This window comes from Melospiza melodia, unplaced genomic scaffold (genome assembly GCF_035770615.1).
Source record: "Melospiza melodia melodia isolate bMelMel2 unplaced genomic scaffold, bMelMel2.pri scaffold_28, whole genome shotgun sequence".
NCBI lineage: Eukaryota > Metazoa > Chordata > Aves > Passeriformes > Passerellidae > Melospiza > Melospiza melodia.
Window position 1 is genome coordinate 9308452 of NW_026948600.1, and position 17984 is coordinate 9326435.

The 17984-nt window shown below is 52.0% G+C and overlaps 1 protein-coding gene across 1 annotated transcript; it reads right to left on the bottom strand.

The window, feature by feature from the left end:
• Positions 1-5008: 5008 nt before the first annotated feature.
• On the bottom strand, positions 5009-17723 carry LOC134433897 (olfactory receptor 14J1-like). The gene is made up of 4 exons (XM_063182595.1): positions 17676-17723; positions 15210-15333; positions 5289-5809; positions 5009-5020 (listed from the first exon to the last, which is right to left on the bottom strand). The coding sequence occupies exons 1-4, from the start codon at positions 17721-17723 to the stop codon at positions 5009-5011; spliced, it is 705 nt and encodes a 234-aa protein (XP_063038665.1).
• Positions 17724-17984: the final 261 nt, after the last annotated feature.

Here is a 17984-nt window from a genome sequence, read left to right on the forward strand (position 1 = left end):
GTCCTGTTTCCTTCATCCCTCCTTTGCCAGGGACTTTGTGGGACAAGGGAGCTCTGCTCTGGGGATAGAGGGAGATGCAAGTGCTACCGCTGGGATGGGAGCCAAAACTCATCAGGTTTGTGTCCTTTGGGGGTCAGGAACTGATGAGACTCAGAGGCGCAGAAAGTTTCAATTCATGGCCAACAGACCAAAGTTGAACAGGACACAGTTTAACAAAAATCACGCTCTTCCCTGAGCTAGGGGAAACATCCCAGCAGTGTCTGATGATTCTGCCATCCAGAGGTGATTTCCATACTAAAATTACTTTCAGACAAACATGGTTTTATGATAGATAAAAACACGATTCAGTTCTTGCATCAGGATGCTCATCCTGGTGTGGTGCACAACAGCTCCAACAATTCCTGATTTGCAAAGTTGTCAGTGGTGGATGGAGGAGAGAGGTCAGGCTGCTTTTGGTGCTGAGGAAAAGCTGAAAGCAGCCTGACTCATTTCATCTCCTCCTGTCCTGGCTGATCTCTCCTTTCCTCTTCCACCCATTGGCTTTTGTCTCCCCCCAGCCCCCGGTAAAGAGCCTGGCTCTGTGTTCTCCATCCCCTCCTGGCTGGCACTGCCAGGCTGGGATGAGGAGCCCCTCAGCCTTCCCTGCTCCGGGCTGGACCAGCCCAGCTCCCTCAGCCTCTGCTCACAGCCCAAGGGCTGCAGCCCCACCTTGGAGGCCCTTCCCAGACCCTGCTCCAGCTGCCAGACATCTTTCCTGCCCTGGCCAACCCAACCCAGGCCACAGTGACCTGGATAATCCCTGTCCTTGATGTCCTGGTCACACAGCCCTGGCCCCTTGTCCCCTGTCAGGCTCTGGGGTGGATCCTGTGGAACATTGTTTGGTGGAGGCTGTGGCTCCAGGTGGGCCGGGGGGATCCCAGGGGACAGGGACCCTGCTGGGCATGAACAGCATTGGACTTGTTGGGAGAAACTGTGAGGGGGAGCTGGGGCAGAGTGACCAACCCAGTGACCTGACACAGCCCTGCTGGGATGTCACACAGCCCCTCGGGGATGTCACAGCCTGCTCGGTGATGTTACATCCCAGTCTCTAATGTCACACAACTGGTCTCTGATGTTACAGCGAAATCTGTGATGTCATAGTCTGCTGTGTGATGTCCAACATCTGCCTGTGATATCACAGCTGGCTCTGTGATGTCACAGCCCATTGTCTAATGTCACACAGCTGGTCTCTGTGTCAGGGCCAACACTGTGATGTCATATTCTGCTCTGTGATGTCAGATCTCTGCCCTGTGAGGTCACAGTTGGCTCTGCGATGTCACAGAGGCAGTCTATGATGCCATAGCTTTTCCATGACCAAACATAACCCGCTCTGTGATGTCATAGCCCAGTCTGTGACCTCATGTTACCAGATGATTAATTGTCTACACCAGATGAGCTGACACCTGGAGCTTGTTCTCCAAAACCCCAGGCCTGTGGAAACCACACAATGCCCATTGTGTGAGAAGGGGAACAGCAAGTTCAGCAGCCTCAGTGTCCTGCCAGCTCAGCCAGGCCCACTGGAACATTGGGGTCCACGACCACCAGGGACCATCAGAGAGACCCCCAGGACAGAAGAACACATGGGTAATGAGGAGAGGAAATGTGTTAATGATTTTGGGGAAACCATTATCATATTTGTGTTTAGTCCAGGACAATCAATGAATATGTGCGCAAATTACAGAATATAAACAGAAACTTTCCTGTACTCAGCCTGCAGGGTTTTGGGAGGAGCTCTCCCCCGTGCATCCAGCTGAATAAAGAATGCAGTGTCTTAATGCTACATTGGGGTTAAGGAATTTTCTGTTGTACTGTATTTTTGGTAACACTCCCACTGCCAAGGAAAGCTCTGTCTGCTGCTGTTCACAGAGAAGGGCTGGTGGCAGATGTGGGGCTTGGAGGCTGCCTGGGGCACACTGACCATGAAATAATCAAATTTTCAATGTTCTCTGAAAGAAGGAGGGGCAGCAAGAAAACTTCTACATTGGAATTAGGAAGGGCAGACTTTGGCCTATTTAGGATACAGATTTGGGGAGTACCAAATCAGGTACTGATTTTTTTAAAGAGAAACAGCCCTTAAAAACAAAGGGGTCCAGGAAGGATAGACACATTTCAAGATAGTAATTTTCCTAGTGTGGCAAAAGATGAGCGATTGAGGAAAATGACTGGCCTGGCTGCCCATGGAGCTTTTGTGGGAACTCAGAGGAAAAAAGAGAGAGCATCAACTTTGAACAGAAGGTCAGGCAACTTAAAAAATGTTTAAGGATCTTGCTAGGTTAAGCAGAAAGAAAAGCTGAGACATGAAAGCTCAATGAGAACTTAACCTGGCAGCTGCTGTAAATAAATGCAAAATATTTTTATAAAAAATTAAACCAAAGAGAGGGATAAGGAGAACCTCTACTCTTTATTGGATGCAGTGGAGAATATAGTAACTAAAGATAAGGAAAAGGCTGACCTACTTAACACCTTCTTTGTCTCAATTTTCAATATTAGGACAGGTTTACATCAAGAAAAGACTTGACCTGAGCTGGTGAATGGGCACAGGGAGCAGAACAGGCCCCCTGTAATCCAGGAGGAAAAAGCTGGGGACCTGCTGAGCCACTCAGATGCTCACAGGTGTCTCTGGGAGCAGATGGGATCCATCCTACGGGGGTGGGGAAGCTGTGGATGAGCTCCCCAAGCTGCTCTCCATCATTTACCATCAGTGCTGGCTCAGCAGGGAGGCCCCAGGGGACTGGATGTGCCAATGTGAGCCCATCCCCAAGAAGGGCTGGAAGGAGGATCTGGGGAACTCCAGGCCTGTCAGCCTGACCTGGGTGCCCAGCAAGGTTATGGTACAGATCACCTTGAATGCCATCCCAGGGCACCCACAGGATGGCCGAGGGATCAGAGCCAGCCAGCGTGGATTTCAATGTCTGCACTGACGATCTGCATGAGGGGACTGAGTCCAGCATCAGCAAATTTGCAGATGACACCGAGCTGGGTGTGAGTGTGGATCTGCTGGAGGGAAGGAGGGCTCTGCACAGGGACCTGGACAGGCTGGATCCAGGGCCCAAATCCAACAAGGTGAGGTTGAACAAGACCAAGTGCCGAGTCCTGCACTTTGGCCACAACAACCCCTGCAGTGCTACAGGCTGGGGACAGAGTGGCTGGAGAGCAGCCAGGCAGAAAGGGACCTGCAGGGACTGATGGACAGCAGGCTGGACATGAGGCAGCAGTGTGCCCAGGTGGGAAAGAAGGCCAATGGCTCCTGGCCTGGATCAGGAATGGTGTGGCCAGCAGGAGCAGGGCAGGGATTCTTCCCCTCTGCTCAGCACTGCTTGGGCAGCATCTGGAGTGCTGTGTCCAGTTGTGGCCCTCCAATTTAGGAAGGACATGGAGAGGCTGGAGCGTGTCCAGAGAAGGGCAACAAGGCTGGTGAGGGGCCTGCAGCAGAAGGGCTGTGAGGAGTGGCTGAGGGAGCTGGGGTTGTTTGTCCTGCAGAAAAGGAAGCTCAGGGGAGACAAGGCAGTGTCAGGGGACAGGTTGGACTGTATGATCTCCAAGGCCTTATCCGGCCTTGCTGACTCTGGGGTTCTCTGGAACCACCCTTGGAGCAGTTGCAGGATGAGTCCTGGGCCTCCTCTTCAGAAGCTCCAGCAGCCCAGGTCCCTCAGTTTCTCCTGCTGGCCCCAAAGCCCATCCTGTCAGTCCTGCAGAGCCTCTGCAGCTCCTCCTCATTGCCCAGAACAGGGAGCCCCAGAGGCAGACACAGCAGCCCAGATGTGCCCCCCTGGCCTGGGGTGCCTCTGGCAAGGGAGCAGCACCAGGCACTGCAGGAGCTTGCAGACAATTCCTGCATCACTTGTAGGATGATCCTGCTGCCCAAGGGACCTTCCCATGGTGCCAAGTCAGGAACTGCAATGGGGAGTGGGGCCAGAGAGGAAAGGGCAAACAGGGATGGGCTGTTTGCCAGGCAGGGAACAGGGGTGGGCAAGAGGAAGAAATTTGTACAAGCAAAGAGTACAGAAAGCAAAGGTGAAGCAAGCGAAATGCTCAGGGCAGTTTGGGGGGGGATGCCAGGCAGCCCTGGCTCTGAGCAACAGATTCTGAAGTGGGACAGGAAACTCCCAGCTGATGGGAACAAAATTTCTGGCTGAGTGCAGAGGCCAGGACATAGCTGAGTGGTTTCCCTGGTGTCCCCCAGCCCTTGCTGGCCCCAGGGGCTGATGGCATTTGTGCTCCCTCAGGTTCATGTCCCCACAGCAACAGCATGGGGGTGCTCCCCCTGCTCTGTGCAATGCAAACAGGGGCTGCTGAGCCAGTGCTGCCGTGTCTGTGCCTGCAAGGATGGGGCACCTGTGTGAGCTGGGGGAGAGGCCAGGGCTGCAGAGGGGGGGATGTTGTTGGCAGCTCCATGAGGACACTCTGGGACACTGCCCTGGGCTGTGCAGCGCACTGGGGATGGATCAGCCCCTGCTCTGCTGCTCCTTCCCGTCTGCCCCAGGGCCCTTGCAGAGCCCCAGCCATGCTGTTTGCCCCCAGCCTGCCCACGGCCAGCCTGGGGCTGCTCACGGTGATTTTCTGTGCTGAGCATTGGCCTGGCTGTGTTCTTGAGAGAGCCTGGGCAAGGAGCCTGGAGCCCCCAGGCCCTGGGCTGAGGCGTCAGCGCTGCCCCTGCAGTGCCCATGGCCTGTCCCTGCTGCAGCCCCGGCACTGCCACCCCCAGGGTTGTGCCTGGCCCCGAGAGCACTTGGGCCCTGCAGCAACACCAGGGCCACCAGGGCAGCGGGGCAGGGCCACGGCAGCAGCACTGGCAACGCGAAGTGCTGCTGCTGCTGGGCACAGCTGCTGGGGAAGCCCTGATCAGCCCCCCGATCTGCACAGAGACATTGCTGCTGCAGCTCCAGAGAAGGCAACAAAAGGCCATCTCTGCAGAAAACTCTGCTGGGAGATCCTTTAGTTTCTTTAAAGCAACAAAGAGTGCAGTCCCTTATTGGACAGTCTGGGGCCACAGGGAAGGTGGAGAGAAACAAAATGAAAAATGGCACAAATATTTATATTTATTAGTGGACAAGATTTAAAAAGTGAAATAAATAGATAAAGAATGACCAAAATGAAACCATCAAGAAGCATCAAAGATGACTTTTATTACATGTGATTTGCAAAAACAGCCCAGCAGTTTAATGCTTCTGAAACCATCCAGTCCTCAGTCTCCACACTGCAGCCTTGAGCTCCTGGTTCCTCAAGCTGTAGATGAGGGGGTTCAGGGCTGGAGGCACCACCGAGTACAGAACTGACAGGGCCAGATCCAGGGATGGGGAGGACATGGAGGGGGGCTTAAGATAATAAAATGTACTAGTGCTGAGGAATAGGGAGACCACGGCCAGGTGAGGGAGGCAGGTGGAAAAGGCTTTGTGCCGTCCCTGCTCAGAGGGGATCCTCAGCACAGCCCTGAAGATCTGCACATAGGAGAAAACAATGAACACAAAACAACCAAATACCAAACAGACACTAACTGCAATGAGCCCAAGTTCCCAGAGGTAGGATTTGGAGCAGGAGAGCTTGAGGATCTGTGGGATTTCACAGAAGAACTGGCCCAGGGCATTGCCCTGGCACAGGGGCAGGGAAAATGTATTGGCTGTGTGCATGAGAGCATTGAGAAAGGCACTGGCCCAGGCAGCTGCTGCCATGTGGGCACAAGCTCTGCTGCCCAGGAGGGTCCCGTAGTGCAGGGGTTTGCAGATGGACACGTGGCGGTCATAGGACATAATGGTCAGGAGGAAATACTCTGCTGACAGGAAGAAGAAAATCAGAAAGACTTGGGCAGCACATCCAGCGTAGGAGATGTTCCTGGTGTCCCAGAGGGAATTGTGCATGGCTTTGGGGACAGTGGTGCAGATGGAGCCCAGGTCGCTGAGGGCCAGGTTGAGCAGGAAGAAGAACATGGGCGTGTGCAGGTGGTGGCCGCAGGCTACGGCGCTGATGATGAGGCCGTTGGCCAGGAGGGCAGCCAGGGAGATGCCCAGCAAGAGGCAGAAGTGCAGGAGCTGCAGCTGCCGCGTGTCTGCCAATGCCAGCAGGAGGAAGTGCCTGATGGAGCTGCGGTTGGACATTTACTGTGCCTTGGCATGGGATCTGTAAAAAAGTAATCATGACATAGTTGGGTTTGGAGAGGACTTGAAATATCCCAGCACAGCCTGGGGGCACTTTTCCCCCACTGCCTGCCCAGGGCTCTGCTGCCTGGAGCTGTCCCTGCCAGCAGCTCCTTCCCTGTGCCCAGGGCTGGGCCCTGCCAGTGCTGCCAGAGCCCAGCCCAGCCCTGGGGGCTCAGCTCTGCCCTGCAGACCCCTCCCAGCTCAGGCACTGCCCAGGGGCAGCTCTGGCTCTGCAGGCTCTGATGGCAAAGTCAGAGCAACCCTGAGGAATCTGGAAAAGTGACACTTATGCTGCCATGGGCGTCCTGTGCTAATCGCTGTTGCTGCCTGTTTTATTAAGATCACAGAGAATGTAATTTTCCAACCTTAACTGAGTGATGAATATCTATGTGCAATTTCCAACCCAGACCAGTTGATTAAAACAAGCAGGATTTTCCCTTTTCTGCAGCCCCTGCTTCACTATGCTCCCTGTAAAATCTACTTGGAAATATTCTACAGTCAAATGCTCTGCTGGGAGCAGTCCTGAACCATGCAGCATCCTCCCCACACAAGAAGAACACTTCCAAGCCTTACCAGCTGTCTCCTCCCACCCAGATCTTGTCCCCCAGTGCTGGGAGCAGCTGCCAGGGCTGGCTGAGAGCTGTCCCTGGCAGGCAGCAGAGTCCCTGCCCCAGCACAGCACCCTGGGATGCAGAACCCTTCTCTGCAGGACAGCCCTGGGCACACCTGGCTGCTCTGCACAAGAGACAATCAGAGAATGTACTCACAGAGTCTGTAGGCATTGGGATGTTCCAGCTTTAGGAGATGGCTCCAGGAGCTGCAGCTGCATTGTCCTGCAGCCAGAGGTTCCTGTGCCAAGGGCTGGCAGTGATTCTGCCCCAGCACTTCTCAGCACCTTCCCAGCCCTGACTGATTGAAGCTCTCTGTGCCTCTGTGCTGTGCCCAGGGTGGCTGCAGGCAGTGCCCCAGCTCTACTGGGCTGGCAGAAAAGCTGCTCATCGAGAGAAATGTGCTTTTGAAGCTCCTCTTGGTTACCAGGCGCTGCCTCTGTGCCAGGAGCCCAGCCCAGCTCAGCAGCACAGATACAGCACAAGGACTTTAATGAGCCTCTGGGGCTTTGTGCTCAGGCCCTGAACATCAGTCCCTGAGAGGGAGCTGAGGAAACCTCTCCAGAACTCCAAGTCAGAATCCAACTCCAAAATTTCTTGGACATTTAATGGGTCCCACTGAGGGACACGACTGAGAAAGTGTCCCCAGGCCCCAGGCAGAGCAGAGAATTGGAGGCAGTGATGGCAGGTGGGGACAAAGAGAAGCCAAGTCTAGATGCCCTGGGGCACAGCAGTGTCTGTGCCACCAAGGGCTATGAGGAGACACCTTGTCCTGAGGCCCTGGGGGCTCCTGGAACAGCACCAGCCAGGCTGGGCACTGTCAGCCCCTTGTCCTGCCATCAGCATCCGCCCCTAGACCACATCCCAGTGGCCTCAAGAATCTGCTGGAAGGAGTCCCTGGGGAGCCTTGCTCAACAATGGCCCTGGGGGCTCCTTCATGCTCACAGCGTTTTTCAAAGGACTTTGAGTTTGGCTTTTGCCTTGGAGTCTCTGAGAGCTTTGTGCAAGTGGCCTCCAATTTTCTGCGGTAATTACTCCCTGGAGAGGCTTTCTCAGTAACAACACTCTGTGGGGCTCATTAATACTGCAGGGTACTTCAGTTATTTTAAGGTACTTGGTGTTTCCCTTTTGATACACACTGTGTGAAAGGTTTGTGCCATCATGGCCCCAATTATCTGCTTTAATGAGTCCCTGGAGAGCTTTGTACTGAAACTTAGAAAGGCTTATTAACACTTTGAGATACTCAAGGTTTTTAAGGTACTTTATGGATTTAAGTATACTTTTAGGTACTTTTAAGGAATTTCCTTCCAAAATTGAGTCTCTGAGAGGTTTTTGTGCCATCCTGGCCTCCAATTCTCTTGTCCAAGGTGCCCATGAGGAGCCTGTGTTAGGTATCTTCCCCCTTTCTGTTTTACAACAAAGATGGAACTGAAAGAATTTTGTAAGACTTTCTAAAAGCATCCAAACAAACATGGGACAATTAACAATGCAGCAACAACCACTAAGAGAATGAATAGTCCTGTTTTAGATAGACATCATCCAACCCTTTAGTCCCTTGGATTGGAAGAGTTTATTGAACCAGTTGTTGTTTTCCACTTGAAGCTTCTTCAACCCTTCCTTCAGTACCTGAATGCTCTTGTTGATTGACTCGCTGTGGATGGAGAGGTTCATGCAACACATGCCCTCAGAGTCTACACAGCCATGCCCATATGCCCAGAGTTAAAACTCTATCGCTGTTCTGCACGGTGGCATGTCTGATGGTCTCTATGTCTGAGAGCAGGCCACTCATTGTGAGGGAGGTAGCATTGGTTTGCTTACTTAACAGGCACCCAGGATGGTCTGATTGTCCTAGAGCTTTAGCTGCAGCCACCCAAATTATTTCAAATTGGGGGTGTTACCATCTGATACCTGGATTAAAGCTTTCAAAGCCATCTCTTTGACATCATCCAATACTTCTCTGGCGATACCTACTGCTTGATCATCTGGTAGGCTGTGTTGTCATTCTCCAGCTAGATAGTTGATTGTCAATTCCGCCCTTGCTTCATTATTAGCATAGTCATTGCTATTAGCATAATAAACACTTCCACCCCTCTTCCCACCGGGTGTTTTCTGTAGGTGACAACAACATAATATATTTTAAATCATAGGTGTTCATGTTTACAGACATGTGTTCATCATGTTTACAGACGTGTGCTGTAAACATGGCCCTCATTACTTCATTAAAGCAAGGTAAGTCCTTCCTATGGTCTTTGGATACAAAGATCCTTGATTTCTCTGCAAACCAGTAGCTGATACCTGGGATTCTGCCCCCTTTTGTCATAACATAACAGGGCAATGAGGAATTTCGAGGCTATGTGCCAGTCTCCTTCCTTAATTGGAGGCATGGTCCAGTGTGGAGAGGGAATGATTGACAGTGAGGGCAGGACCCGTAGTTGTGTGGTTGGAGTCTGGAGCTTTTTTCAGGGCAGCGGCGAAAGTTGTGGTAGCAGGAAGTGGAGGAGCCAAGATGGAGGGAGGGTGGTCAGGCTCCTGAGCCATTTTTTGGCTCGTTCTGTCTTGAATCTCCAGGGCATGATGCTCCAAGACAGCATGGTCATTGCCATCTTGGACCATCATTAAAGGTTTGAGAAAGGCAGGTTTGAGGGGAGTTCCCGAGTTAGGACTTACCAACGGATTGAGTTTTCAACACACTGCTTGCTGGTCAAGTGTGGTATGGAAGATGGGGAGCACGCAGAGTGCAATGGGGTCCCTTTTGATCAAAAATTATACAGATCAACTCCCACTGAGTTGCAAAATTCAGTGGTATGGATTTTATCAGCAGAGGCATCTGGAAAATTGTTAATGATCCACCTCATGATTGATTTTAATTTGTTCTTTGAATGACTCCTAGGACTTGAAACTCACGCCCAGTTCTTCCGGGGTAAAATCTGGCTGACTCTGAGTTACAGCTGGGCTAATTCTCACATTGCTGATTTGCAATGGTCCCTTGGGACCATGCAGCCCAACAGAGCCACAATGATGTCCCTTGGATCCATGGTGCTCTGCAGTGTCACAATGGCCCCTTCATTTCACAAGGCTCCCAAATGTCACATTGGTCGCCATAGGAAGAAAGCTACGGAGCCCCCATGTTTCAGAAGCTGATGCATGGCAACCACTAGAGGCCAAGGCAAGCTTGACCTGTCTGTCCTGGCGTGTTTGCTTGGACCAACCATTGGATATTTGAAATTATGGATGTGGAATCCTAATTTCAGACATTTGTGCCTGGAGAAGACGGATGTTTTTCTTCCATAAAAAGAAAAGCACAGAGCCCTTTCAAGTGTTTGCAAAACAGGTAAGTGCTGGCACTCAGGAATCAAAGACCAGCCAGACCTCTCTGTCCTGGCAACTTTTGTCTGGCAGTATTCCTTGGATACACAGAAATTTGGAGGTGGAATCAAAGTTTTGGCCATGGATACCTGGAAAAGATGGACAGTTCTTTTCTATACAAAGGAAAGCCCAGAGCCCCAGTGTTTCAGGGGCAGATAGGAGTGGCCTTCCACATTCCAAGGTCAGCCAGACCTGTCAGGTGAACCCTGTGAGTCCAAGGCAGGCACACCTATTTCACGTTCCCTTGGTTCCACAGGGCCCTGCAGTGTCACAATGGTTCTCTTGCTTCCATGATGCCCTCTGGTGTCATAACGGCCCCTTGGTTACACAAGTCTTTAAGGATCTAAATGGTCTCCATGGTTCCAAAAGCCCAGGCTATCATAATTATCTATTGGTTCCATGAAGCTCCTCTTGGTCACCATGGCCCCTTGGTTCCATGGGCTCCAGTGGTACCACAATGATCCCCTTGGCTCCACAACTTCCCATAGTGTCACAATGGCCCCTTCCCTCCATGAGGCCCTGCAGGGTCACAATGGTCTCCATGATTCCATGGGGCCTTGCATTACCACAATTTTCTCCACGGGTCCACGGTGCCCTGCAGGATCACAATGACCCTTTGGACCCATGAGGCCCTGAAATAGTACAATTGCCTCTTGGTTCCACAAAGCCCCGTGGGTTCACATTGGCCCCTTGGGACCATGCAGCCCAACAGAACCACAGTGATGTCCTAGGTTCCATGATGCTCCACAGTGTCACAATGGTCCCTTGGATCCCTGGTACTCTGCAGTGTCACAATGTTTCCTGCATTTCAGTAGACCTCAAAGTGTCACAATGGCCCCCATAGTTCCTCAAGACTCCACAGTGTCATAATGGCCCCTTGGATCCATGGTACTCACAGTGCCACAATGATTCCCTTGGTTCCACAAGTTCCTACAGTGTAACAATGCCCTTTGGCTCCACAACCCCCCACATTGTCACAATGGTCTCCATAGGAAGGAAACCACCGAGCACCGGGGCAGATGAGAGGCAGTCACCAGAGGCCAAGTCTTGCCACACTTGACTGTATTGGCAGATTTTGTTTGGGAGAAACCCTTGCATATAGTGAATTTAAGAGGTGCAATCCTAATTTCAGGCATAGAAGCCTAGACAAGAAAGAGAGCTCTTTTCCATAGGAAGGAAAGCACAGAGCCCCAGTGCTTCACAGTCAGATGAGAAGTGGCCCTTGACATGTCAAATTCAGTGGGACCTGTCAAACAGCCCCCAGGAGGTCAAAGCAGGCAGACCTGTTCTATGGTTCCTTGATTTCATGGGTCCCCACACTGTCACAGTATTCTCCTTGATTCCATGAAGTCTTGCAATGTCACAATGGCTTCTTGGTTTCATGAGCCCCAACAGAGTCACAGGGTTCCCTTGGCTCCATGCGGCCTCGCTGTGTCACAATGGTTCCTTCTTTCTATGGACCCCAGTGTTTAATTTTTGACCCTTGCAGCCGTACTGCCCCTGAGTTCCACAATGGTCTCCTTGATTCCATGAGGCACCATGAGGTCACAACTGACCCTTGATTCCATGAGATTCTGTACTGTCATCGTGGTTGCTGTCAGAGGCTGGATGAGATCGATGTCCCGAGACACCTTGGGATGCTCGGAATGCCCATGTGGGGCCAGGGCCGGGTCAGGCCTTGGTTTGTGGTGGGACAGAACCCCACCCCCAGCCCTGGCCTGGCAGAGCTGTCAGTCACACAGTACGGGCAGTGCTAACATAGTTCTGATTGGCTGAGCTGTCAATCAATCACACACCAGCCGCTGGTGCCTACCATGGCTCTGATTGGACAAGCAACTGGCATTCCCACCCCAGGGGTGGGCCCATGAAGGAGCAGGGGGTTAAAAGCCAGAGCCCGAGGCCAGCCCATGATCTGGATCCTGCCTTCTCCTGGGGTTTCTCTGTTGGTGATGCTGGAACCCCAGCAGCTGGTACCTATGTGCGTCTCTTTCTATGGATCTTCTGTCTTTCTGTTGTTCTCTATTTCTTCTCCTTCTAATCCTACTTACCTGGAGCATTTTGGGGTAACTTCACATGTCAAGGATTAAAGGGTTTTAGGTTAAATGTGTGGGAATCCAGGGCACAGGGAATATTTCTCTGTCTGCTCTAAAGGGGTCCTGACCCCCAGAGAAACGCTGCCTTTAACCGTCCCCCATGGAGAGGACTTCCAGGACTTTGAGACAGGTTAGAATTTATCAAAGTCTAAAATAGATTAGAGGGTAGTATAGCATGTGCCTTGGGTGAGAAATTTAGGTGTTGGGATTTTTAATATGATGTAGATAGGAAGCAAGATGGAGGAATTTGGATGTAGTCCCTTTCATCTTCTTCATCTACTCCATGTTCTGCAGTGTTGGTGGCACAGGGTCATTGGTCGAGGAAAGCACAGTGTAGAGGTTATGTGGACAGTCAAGGGATGAGTAATTGGTAGATAAGTAGAAATAATATACATTTTAAGAGTTAATAAGTGAGACAACTTTAAAAGACCTTGAAACCGTACATTTTAGAGCCATTTTGAGGTGTTTATCCAGCATGCTTAGCCTGGTATGCACAGCATGCAAAACTTTAGAGAAGATAACAATACACAAGAAGCTGAAGACCAAAAAAGTCCTGTGCATCTCCTTTTACCTGGCACAGAACTGCTACAGGAGGGTTTCCCACATCCAGAGAGCGCCCACAAAGGCCGAATGTAAAACAAACATCAATAACTGGCACCTTGACAATATTTATAAAAGATTGTTTTTTCCATAATGTTGTTTACTGAAGGATGTTGTCTTAATTGGCCAATCATGTGAAATGTGTTGATTAAAGGACCAGTGAGGTCCACCTGTAGCAAACCAAGGTATAAAAGAAGAGGATTGAAAAACAGGTGGCTTTTAGCCCTTAGCCTTCTGATCTGAGTCTGTGTCATCTCTGATTCAATGGTGACGTTTGGGCATCTATGGGGGCTATTGGGAATCCTTTCTGCATGTTATGACCCAACAGGAGTTTCCCTAATAGATTTTGCCTGAAGGTCTCACTGCGCCCATGACAGGAACCATGTGAGTGTCTGGGACATCCTGGCTCTTTGGCAGCCTGGGGACTCCTGGGATGTCACCGTAGAGCCCCCGTGAGTGTCTGTGACAGATCGGTGCCTTTGCAGCCCAAGGTGCCCTTGGATGTCACCATGGAATGGCTGTGACTGCCTCTGACCACAGGGCTCTTTACAATCCCCAGAAAGCCCTGGGAGGTCTCCATGGAGCCCCTGTCTGTGCCTGTGACATTCAAGCTGTGGAACAGCCTGGAGACTCTTAGAATGTCCCCATGGAACCCCTCTGAGGGCCTGTGACAAATCTGATCCTTAGCAGGAAACCATCGCCAGGACCCTGTTGCTATGGTCAGTTTCCATGGCAACCATCACCAGCTCCCTGTTGCTATGCTCAGTCCCTTGGCAGCTCCATGGAGACCCCATACCGGGGTGGTTGCCATGGACACCAGCTCAGGCCTGCAGCCACAGCCCGTTGCCATGGCAACCATTGGCAGCCCCATCCCCAGGCTCACGGGATCCCAGAACCACAGAATTGGCTGAGCTGGGAGGGACCCATCAGGATCCTCCAGTCCAACTGCTGGCCCTGCACAGGACACCCCAACAATGCCAGCCTGGGCCTGGCAGCGCTGTCCAAACACTGCTGCAGCTCAGAGAGCCCTGGAGCTGGGACCCTTCCCTGGGGAGCCTGGGCTGGGCCCCAGCAGCCTCTGGGCAAAAAACCTTTTCCTGACATCCAACCTGAGCCTGCCCTGACTCAGCTGCAGCCGTTCCCTCCCCTCCTGTCCCTGGGCACCAGAGGGAAGAGGTTCCCACAGCCCCAGCCAGGGACCCGCTCCCAAGGCTTTTGCCATGGCCACCAGGGCTGGGACCAGCTGGGATGCTCGGTTTCCATGGGCCAGGGCCGGGCTTCAGGAATGGGATTCCCCAATTTCCTGCTCCTGCTAAAACCGCACTGCCCTCACTGCCCTCCCGCCTCCCATGGAAAGCACAAAAGACAAAGATCCCGAGCTGGGATAAGAACAATTTACTGGGAACACCAATGAGATAAGAAAAAAATAAGAACAGAAACAATATTGATAACAGAGGGGATAAATAAAACTGTTTACAGGGAAAACTACAATAGAACTCACTGGGTCTTCCTGGCCACAATTTCTCCTTCCTGGTAATTTCACCCTTCTCCTCAGGGAGAGAGAGAGTCCATTTCCTGCCCTGGCAATGACCTGAGGTGGGAGTGAATGTAATGAGAGGGCCATAGCCAGACCTTCTTTTTTTTCCATTCCAAATCATTACATTGGCAGGGACAGGAAAAGGTACAGGTGTCTTCCCAGCATGGATCATAGGGAACATGGATCATCAGGGGTCTTCCCAACATGGGTACTCCAATGATTTGAGTTGGGACAGTGCACAAAATCCTCCTGCGCTTGGGGCATTGGCAGGCCTTCCCTTACCGTTGGTATGTGGTCAATTGAGAGCTCTGGGTGAAGCTCTTCCCACACTGGGGACACTTGTAGGGCCTCTCCCCAGTGTGGATGCACTGGTTGGTGACTAGGCTGGAGTTTTGCTTGAAGCCCTTCTCGCACTCAGGGCAGAGGAAGGGCCTCTCCTCTGATTGAATCTGCTGGTGGCTGCAGAGATTGGACCTGGTCTGAAACTTCTTCTGACTCTGGGGACACTCGTAGCCCCTCTCCCCAGTGTGGATGTGTTGGTGCCTGATGAGGTGGAATTTCTGCTTGAAGCCAATCATACAGTCAGGACAGCGGAAGGACCTCTCCTCAGTGTGAAACCGCTGGTGCTTGAGGACAGTTGAGATGGTGCTAAACCTCTTCTGACACTCAGGGCAATTGTATGGCCTTTCCCCAGAGTGGATCCTCTGGTGGTAGAGCAAGAGGGACTTCAGCCTGAAGCTCTTCCCACATTCCCAATATTCATAGGGCCATTCCCTGGTTTAGGTTCTCTGGTGGCAGATCAGTTTTGAGCTCCGGCTAAAGCTCATCCCACATTCTCCACACTCGTAAGGCCTCTCCCCCGTGTCGATGTGCTGGTTCCTGATGGTGTGGGAGCTGTGCTTGAAGCCCATCCCACAGTCTGGGCAGCAGAAGGGCCTCTCATCCATGTGAATCCGCTAGTGCGGGAGGAGATGGGAGCTGGGGTGAAACCTCTTCCCAAACTCGGGACACTCGTAGGGCCTCTCCCCAGTGTGGATGCGTTGGCACCTCATGAGGTGGGAGCTGCAGCTAAAGCCTTTCCCACACTCCCTACATTCATAGGAGCATTCCCCAGTGTGGATCATCTGGTGGCTGATCAGGGTGCTGCTGTGCCTGAAGCTGTTCCCACACTCCGAAAACTTGTGGGGCTTCTGCCCATCATGAAGCTGCTCAGGGACCACCAGCTCCGACCTCTGGTTGAAGCTCTGTCCACCTTCCTGGCCCAGGGTGGGTCTTTCCTCCTCAGAGTGCTCTCAGCTGGCTTTCCAGACCCTCTTCCTGTGGAATCTCCTGGGATTTTCCCCCCAGTTGGATTCCTGTGTCTTGGGGTCACTAACAATGGCCTCTTCCATGAGGTTCTGCTTTGGGGATTTGTCCCTTCTGGTCTCCATCCTCAGTTTCTTGTCTGGGGGAAGAAGGACAAGGAGAGGATGAGATTTGCCTCTGTGCCAGATAGAAGGGGAAGGAGATCCCCCCAGTGCATCCCTAGCAGGATGGCATTGGCAGCAGGGTTGTCCTGCAGCCGGGGTCCGTGCTGGGCTGGGAGACGGAGCAGGAGAGAGGGGGAAAGGGGCACTGACTTCCTCCTCACCTTCCTGGGTGTCCCGGGGCATCTTCCTTTTCCTTACAGACTTCTCCTCCATCTGGTGCAGGTTTGGGGATGGGAATTTCTGTTTCAGGAGAAAAACAAGGGATGAGCACATTGTCTTTTGTACTATTTGAAGGCAAACCTGGGGCAGAGTCTAAGACAGAATTACAATTTAATAAGAAAATGAAGATCACGCAACGATACAGAAACACTGCCTTAAACTGACAGAGTCAGGATGTAACCTGACTCACTGTTGGTCAGGGTGGTGGCAGCAGTCCCATTAAATGGTGGCTGCAGTCCTGTTGAAGTGATGAACGTGATTCTGTCGAAGCAGTGATCCTGTAGAAGGGTCTGGTCTTCCTCTGAAGGTCCAGTGGTGGTTATGGAGCTCTTGTCCTCTGGGAGTCCAGCAGGCAAGCTGCTCCTGGTGTTGCAAGGCTCAGCTTATATCCAGATAGGAATGCTTGGATCCTCCCCCTGGGCAGAGCATCCCACAATGGGATGATGGAATTTTATCAGTCCTGCAGGGACAGTCAATGACCCATTCACAGAAGATATCTCCCCTGGAGGGCGTTATCAGGGCTGAGTCATGGAAGAGATAAAGAACACTGCCCCACCTGTTTATAACAGTTGATGAAGATGGGGATTGAAAACATGCATTTGGTTACATCTTACATTGCACCCTGAAACAGTGGGGTAATCCCTGCTCAGGGGGTGAACACCACCCCTCTTACCCAAACTGGCTCAGCTGTAAAACCCCTACAATGGGATGGCAACACACACAATGTCACACTTGCCCTGCCCCAGGGGAGGTCTCTGTCCTTTGTCACTCCATTGCTCTCCCCCCCTTTTCTCTTTCTTTCCATCTCTCTCTCTACCTCACATTTACTGTTCAATAAAATCCACTCTGGATTTGGTCTCGTTAGTACCTTAATTGGTGCAGAGGCATCTCTCTAACAATTTTCTTAACCAGATTGCGACATTATTTTGGCACAGTGAGTTCAGGCACTGTTGTCTGTCCCCAAGTGCCTTTGACAACAGCATGGTTCCTTCCTCTGAGGAAATTGTGGTTCTTTCTGGAAGAACTCTTGGAAACTTGGACACAGTCCCTCCTTCATCCTGGGGAACTTATGGGAGAACTTATGAGGAAAATGGCTTTTGTGGATGGCCAGTGAAAAAGAAAATATTTTCTTGTCCTTCCTTGAAAAGTTTGTTAAAATCACTGGAGGAAAGGGAGAAAATGATACCAGCAAGACTGACAAGGTTCATTCACTCCAAAGTGAGGAACACAAGGCTGCTGAAAGTCCCAGAAGAAGCCCAGCTCAAGTAGCTAAATTCCCAAATAACTCCAGCCAGGAGTCTCCAGGAGGATTTTTTTTGGTGAGTGTTCGGAGCCAGCAGAACCCGGACTCGAGCCCTGGATATCTCCAGGCTCCCTAAGAGGAGCTTTTTCGGGGGGAGAGGAGCCGTGATCACCCCACAGGGGGGTCCCGGGGGGTCCACATGGGGATGGCCCAGTACTGACAGGGCAGGACATTGGTTTTGGGGATCCCCATGAGAGCCGAGGCTGTGGAACGGGGGACGCCCGGGGTGGGGAGAGGGGAAGGGGCGATACCGGGGCTGGGGGACCCCTGGCAGCCCGGAGATGAGGCGGGGACGGAACCCCCGGACCCTGACAGGGGCGTGTCCTGGGGTGACTTCATGATGCTTGTACCACATCGGTCCGTTTTGCCCAGAAATGAGTTCTGCACCTTGAAGGCTGGCTCTGAGAGTGAAGGGCAGGAGGAAGAAGCTGCAGTTTGTTTTCAGATACTGCACTCACTCCTCCACATTCCGGCTCCTGGAATGTTGTGATGCCTTAAGGAGCTGAATAGAGGCCAGAGGGAGTTAAGTGGAGTAAATTAGATATTTATTGAAGTGCCTTCAAAGGTCACACCCTGGGAGTACTGGAGCCACAGATGTGGCTCTGCCTGGATGGCT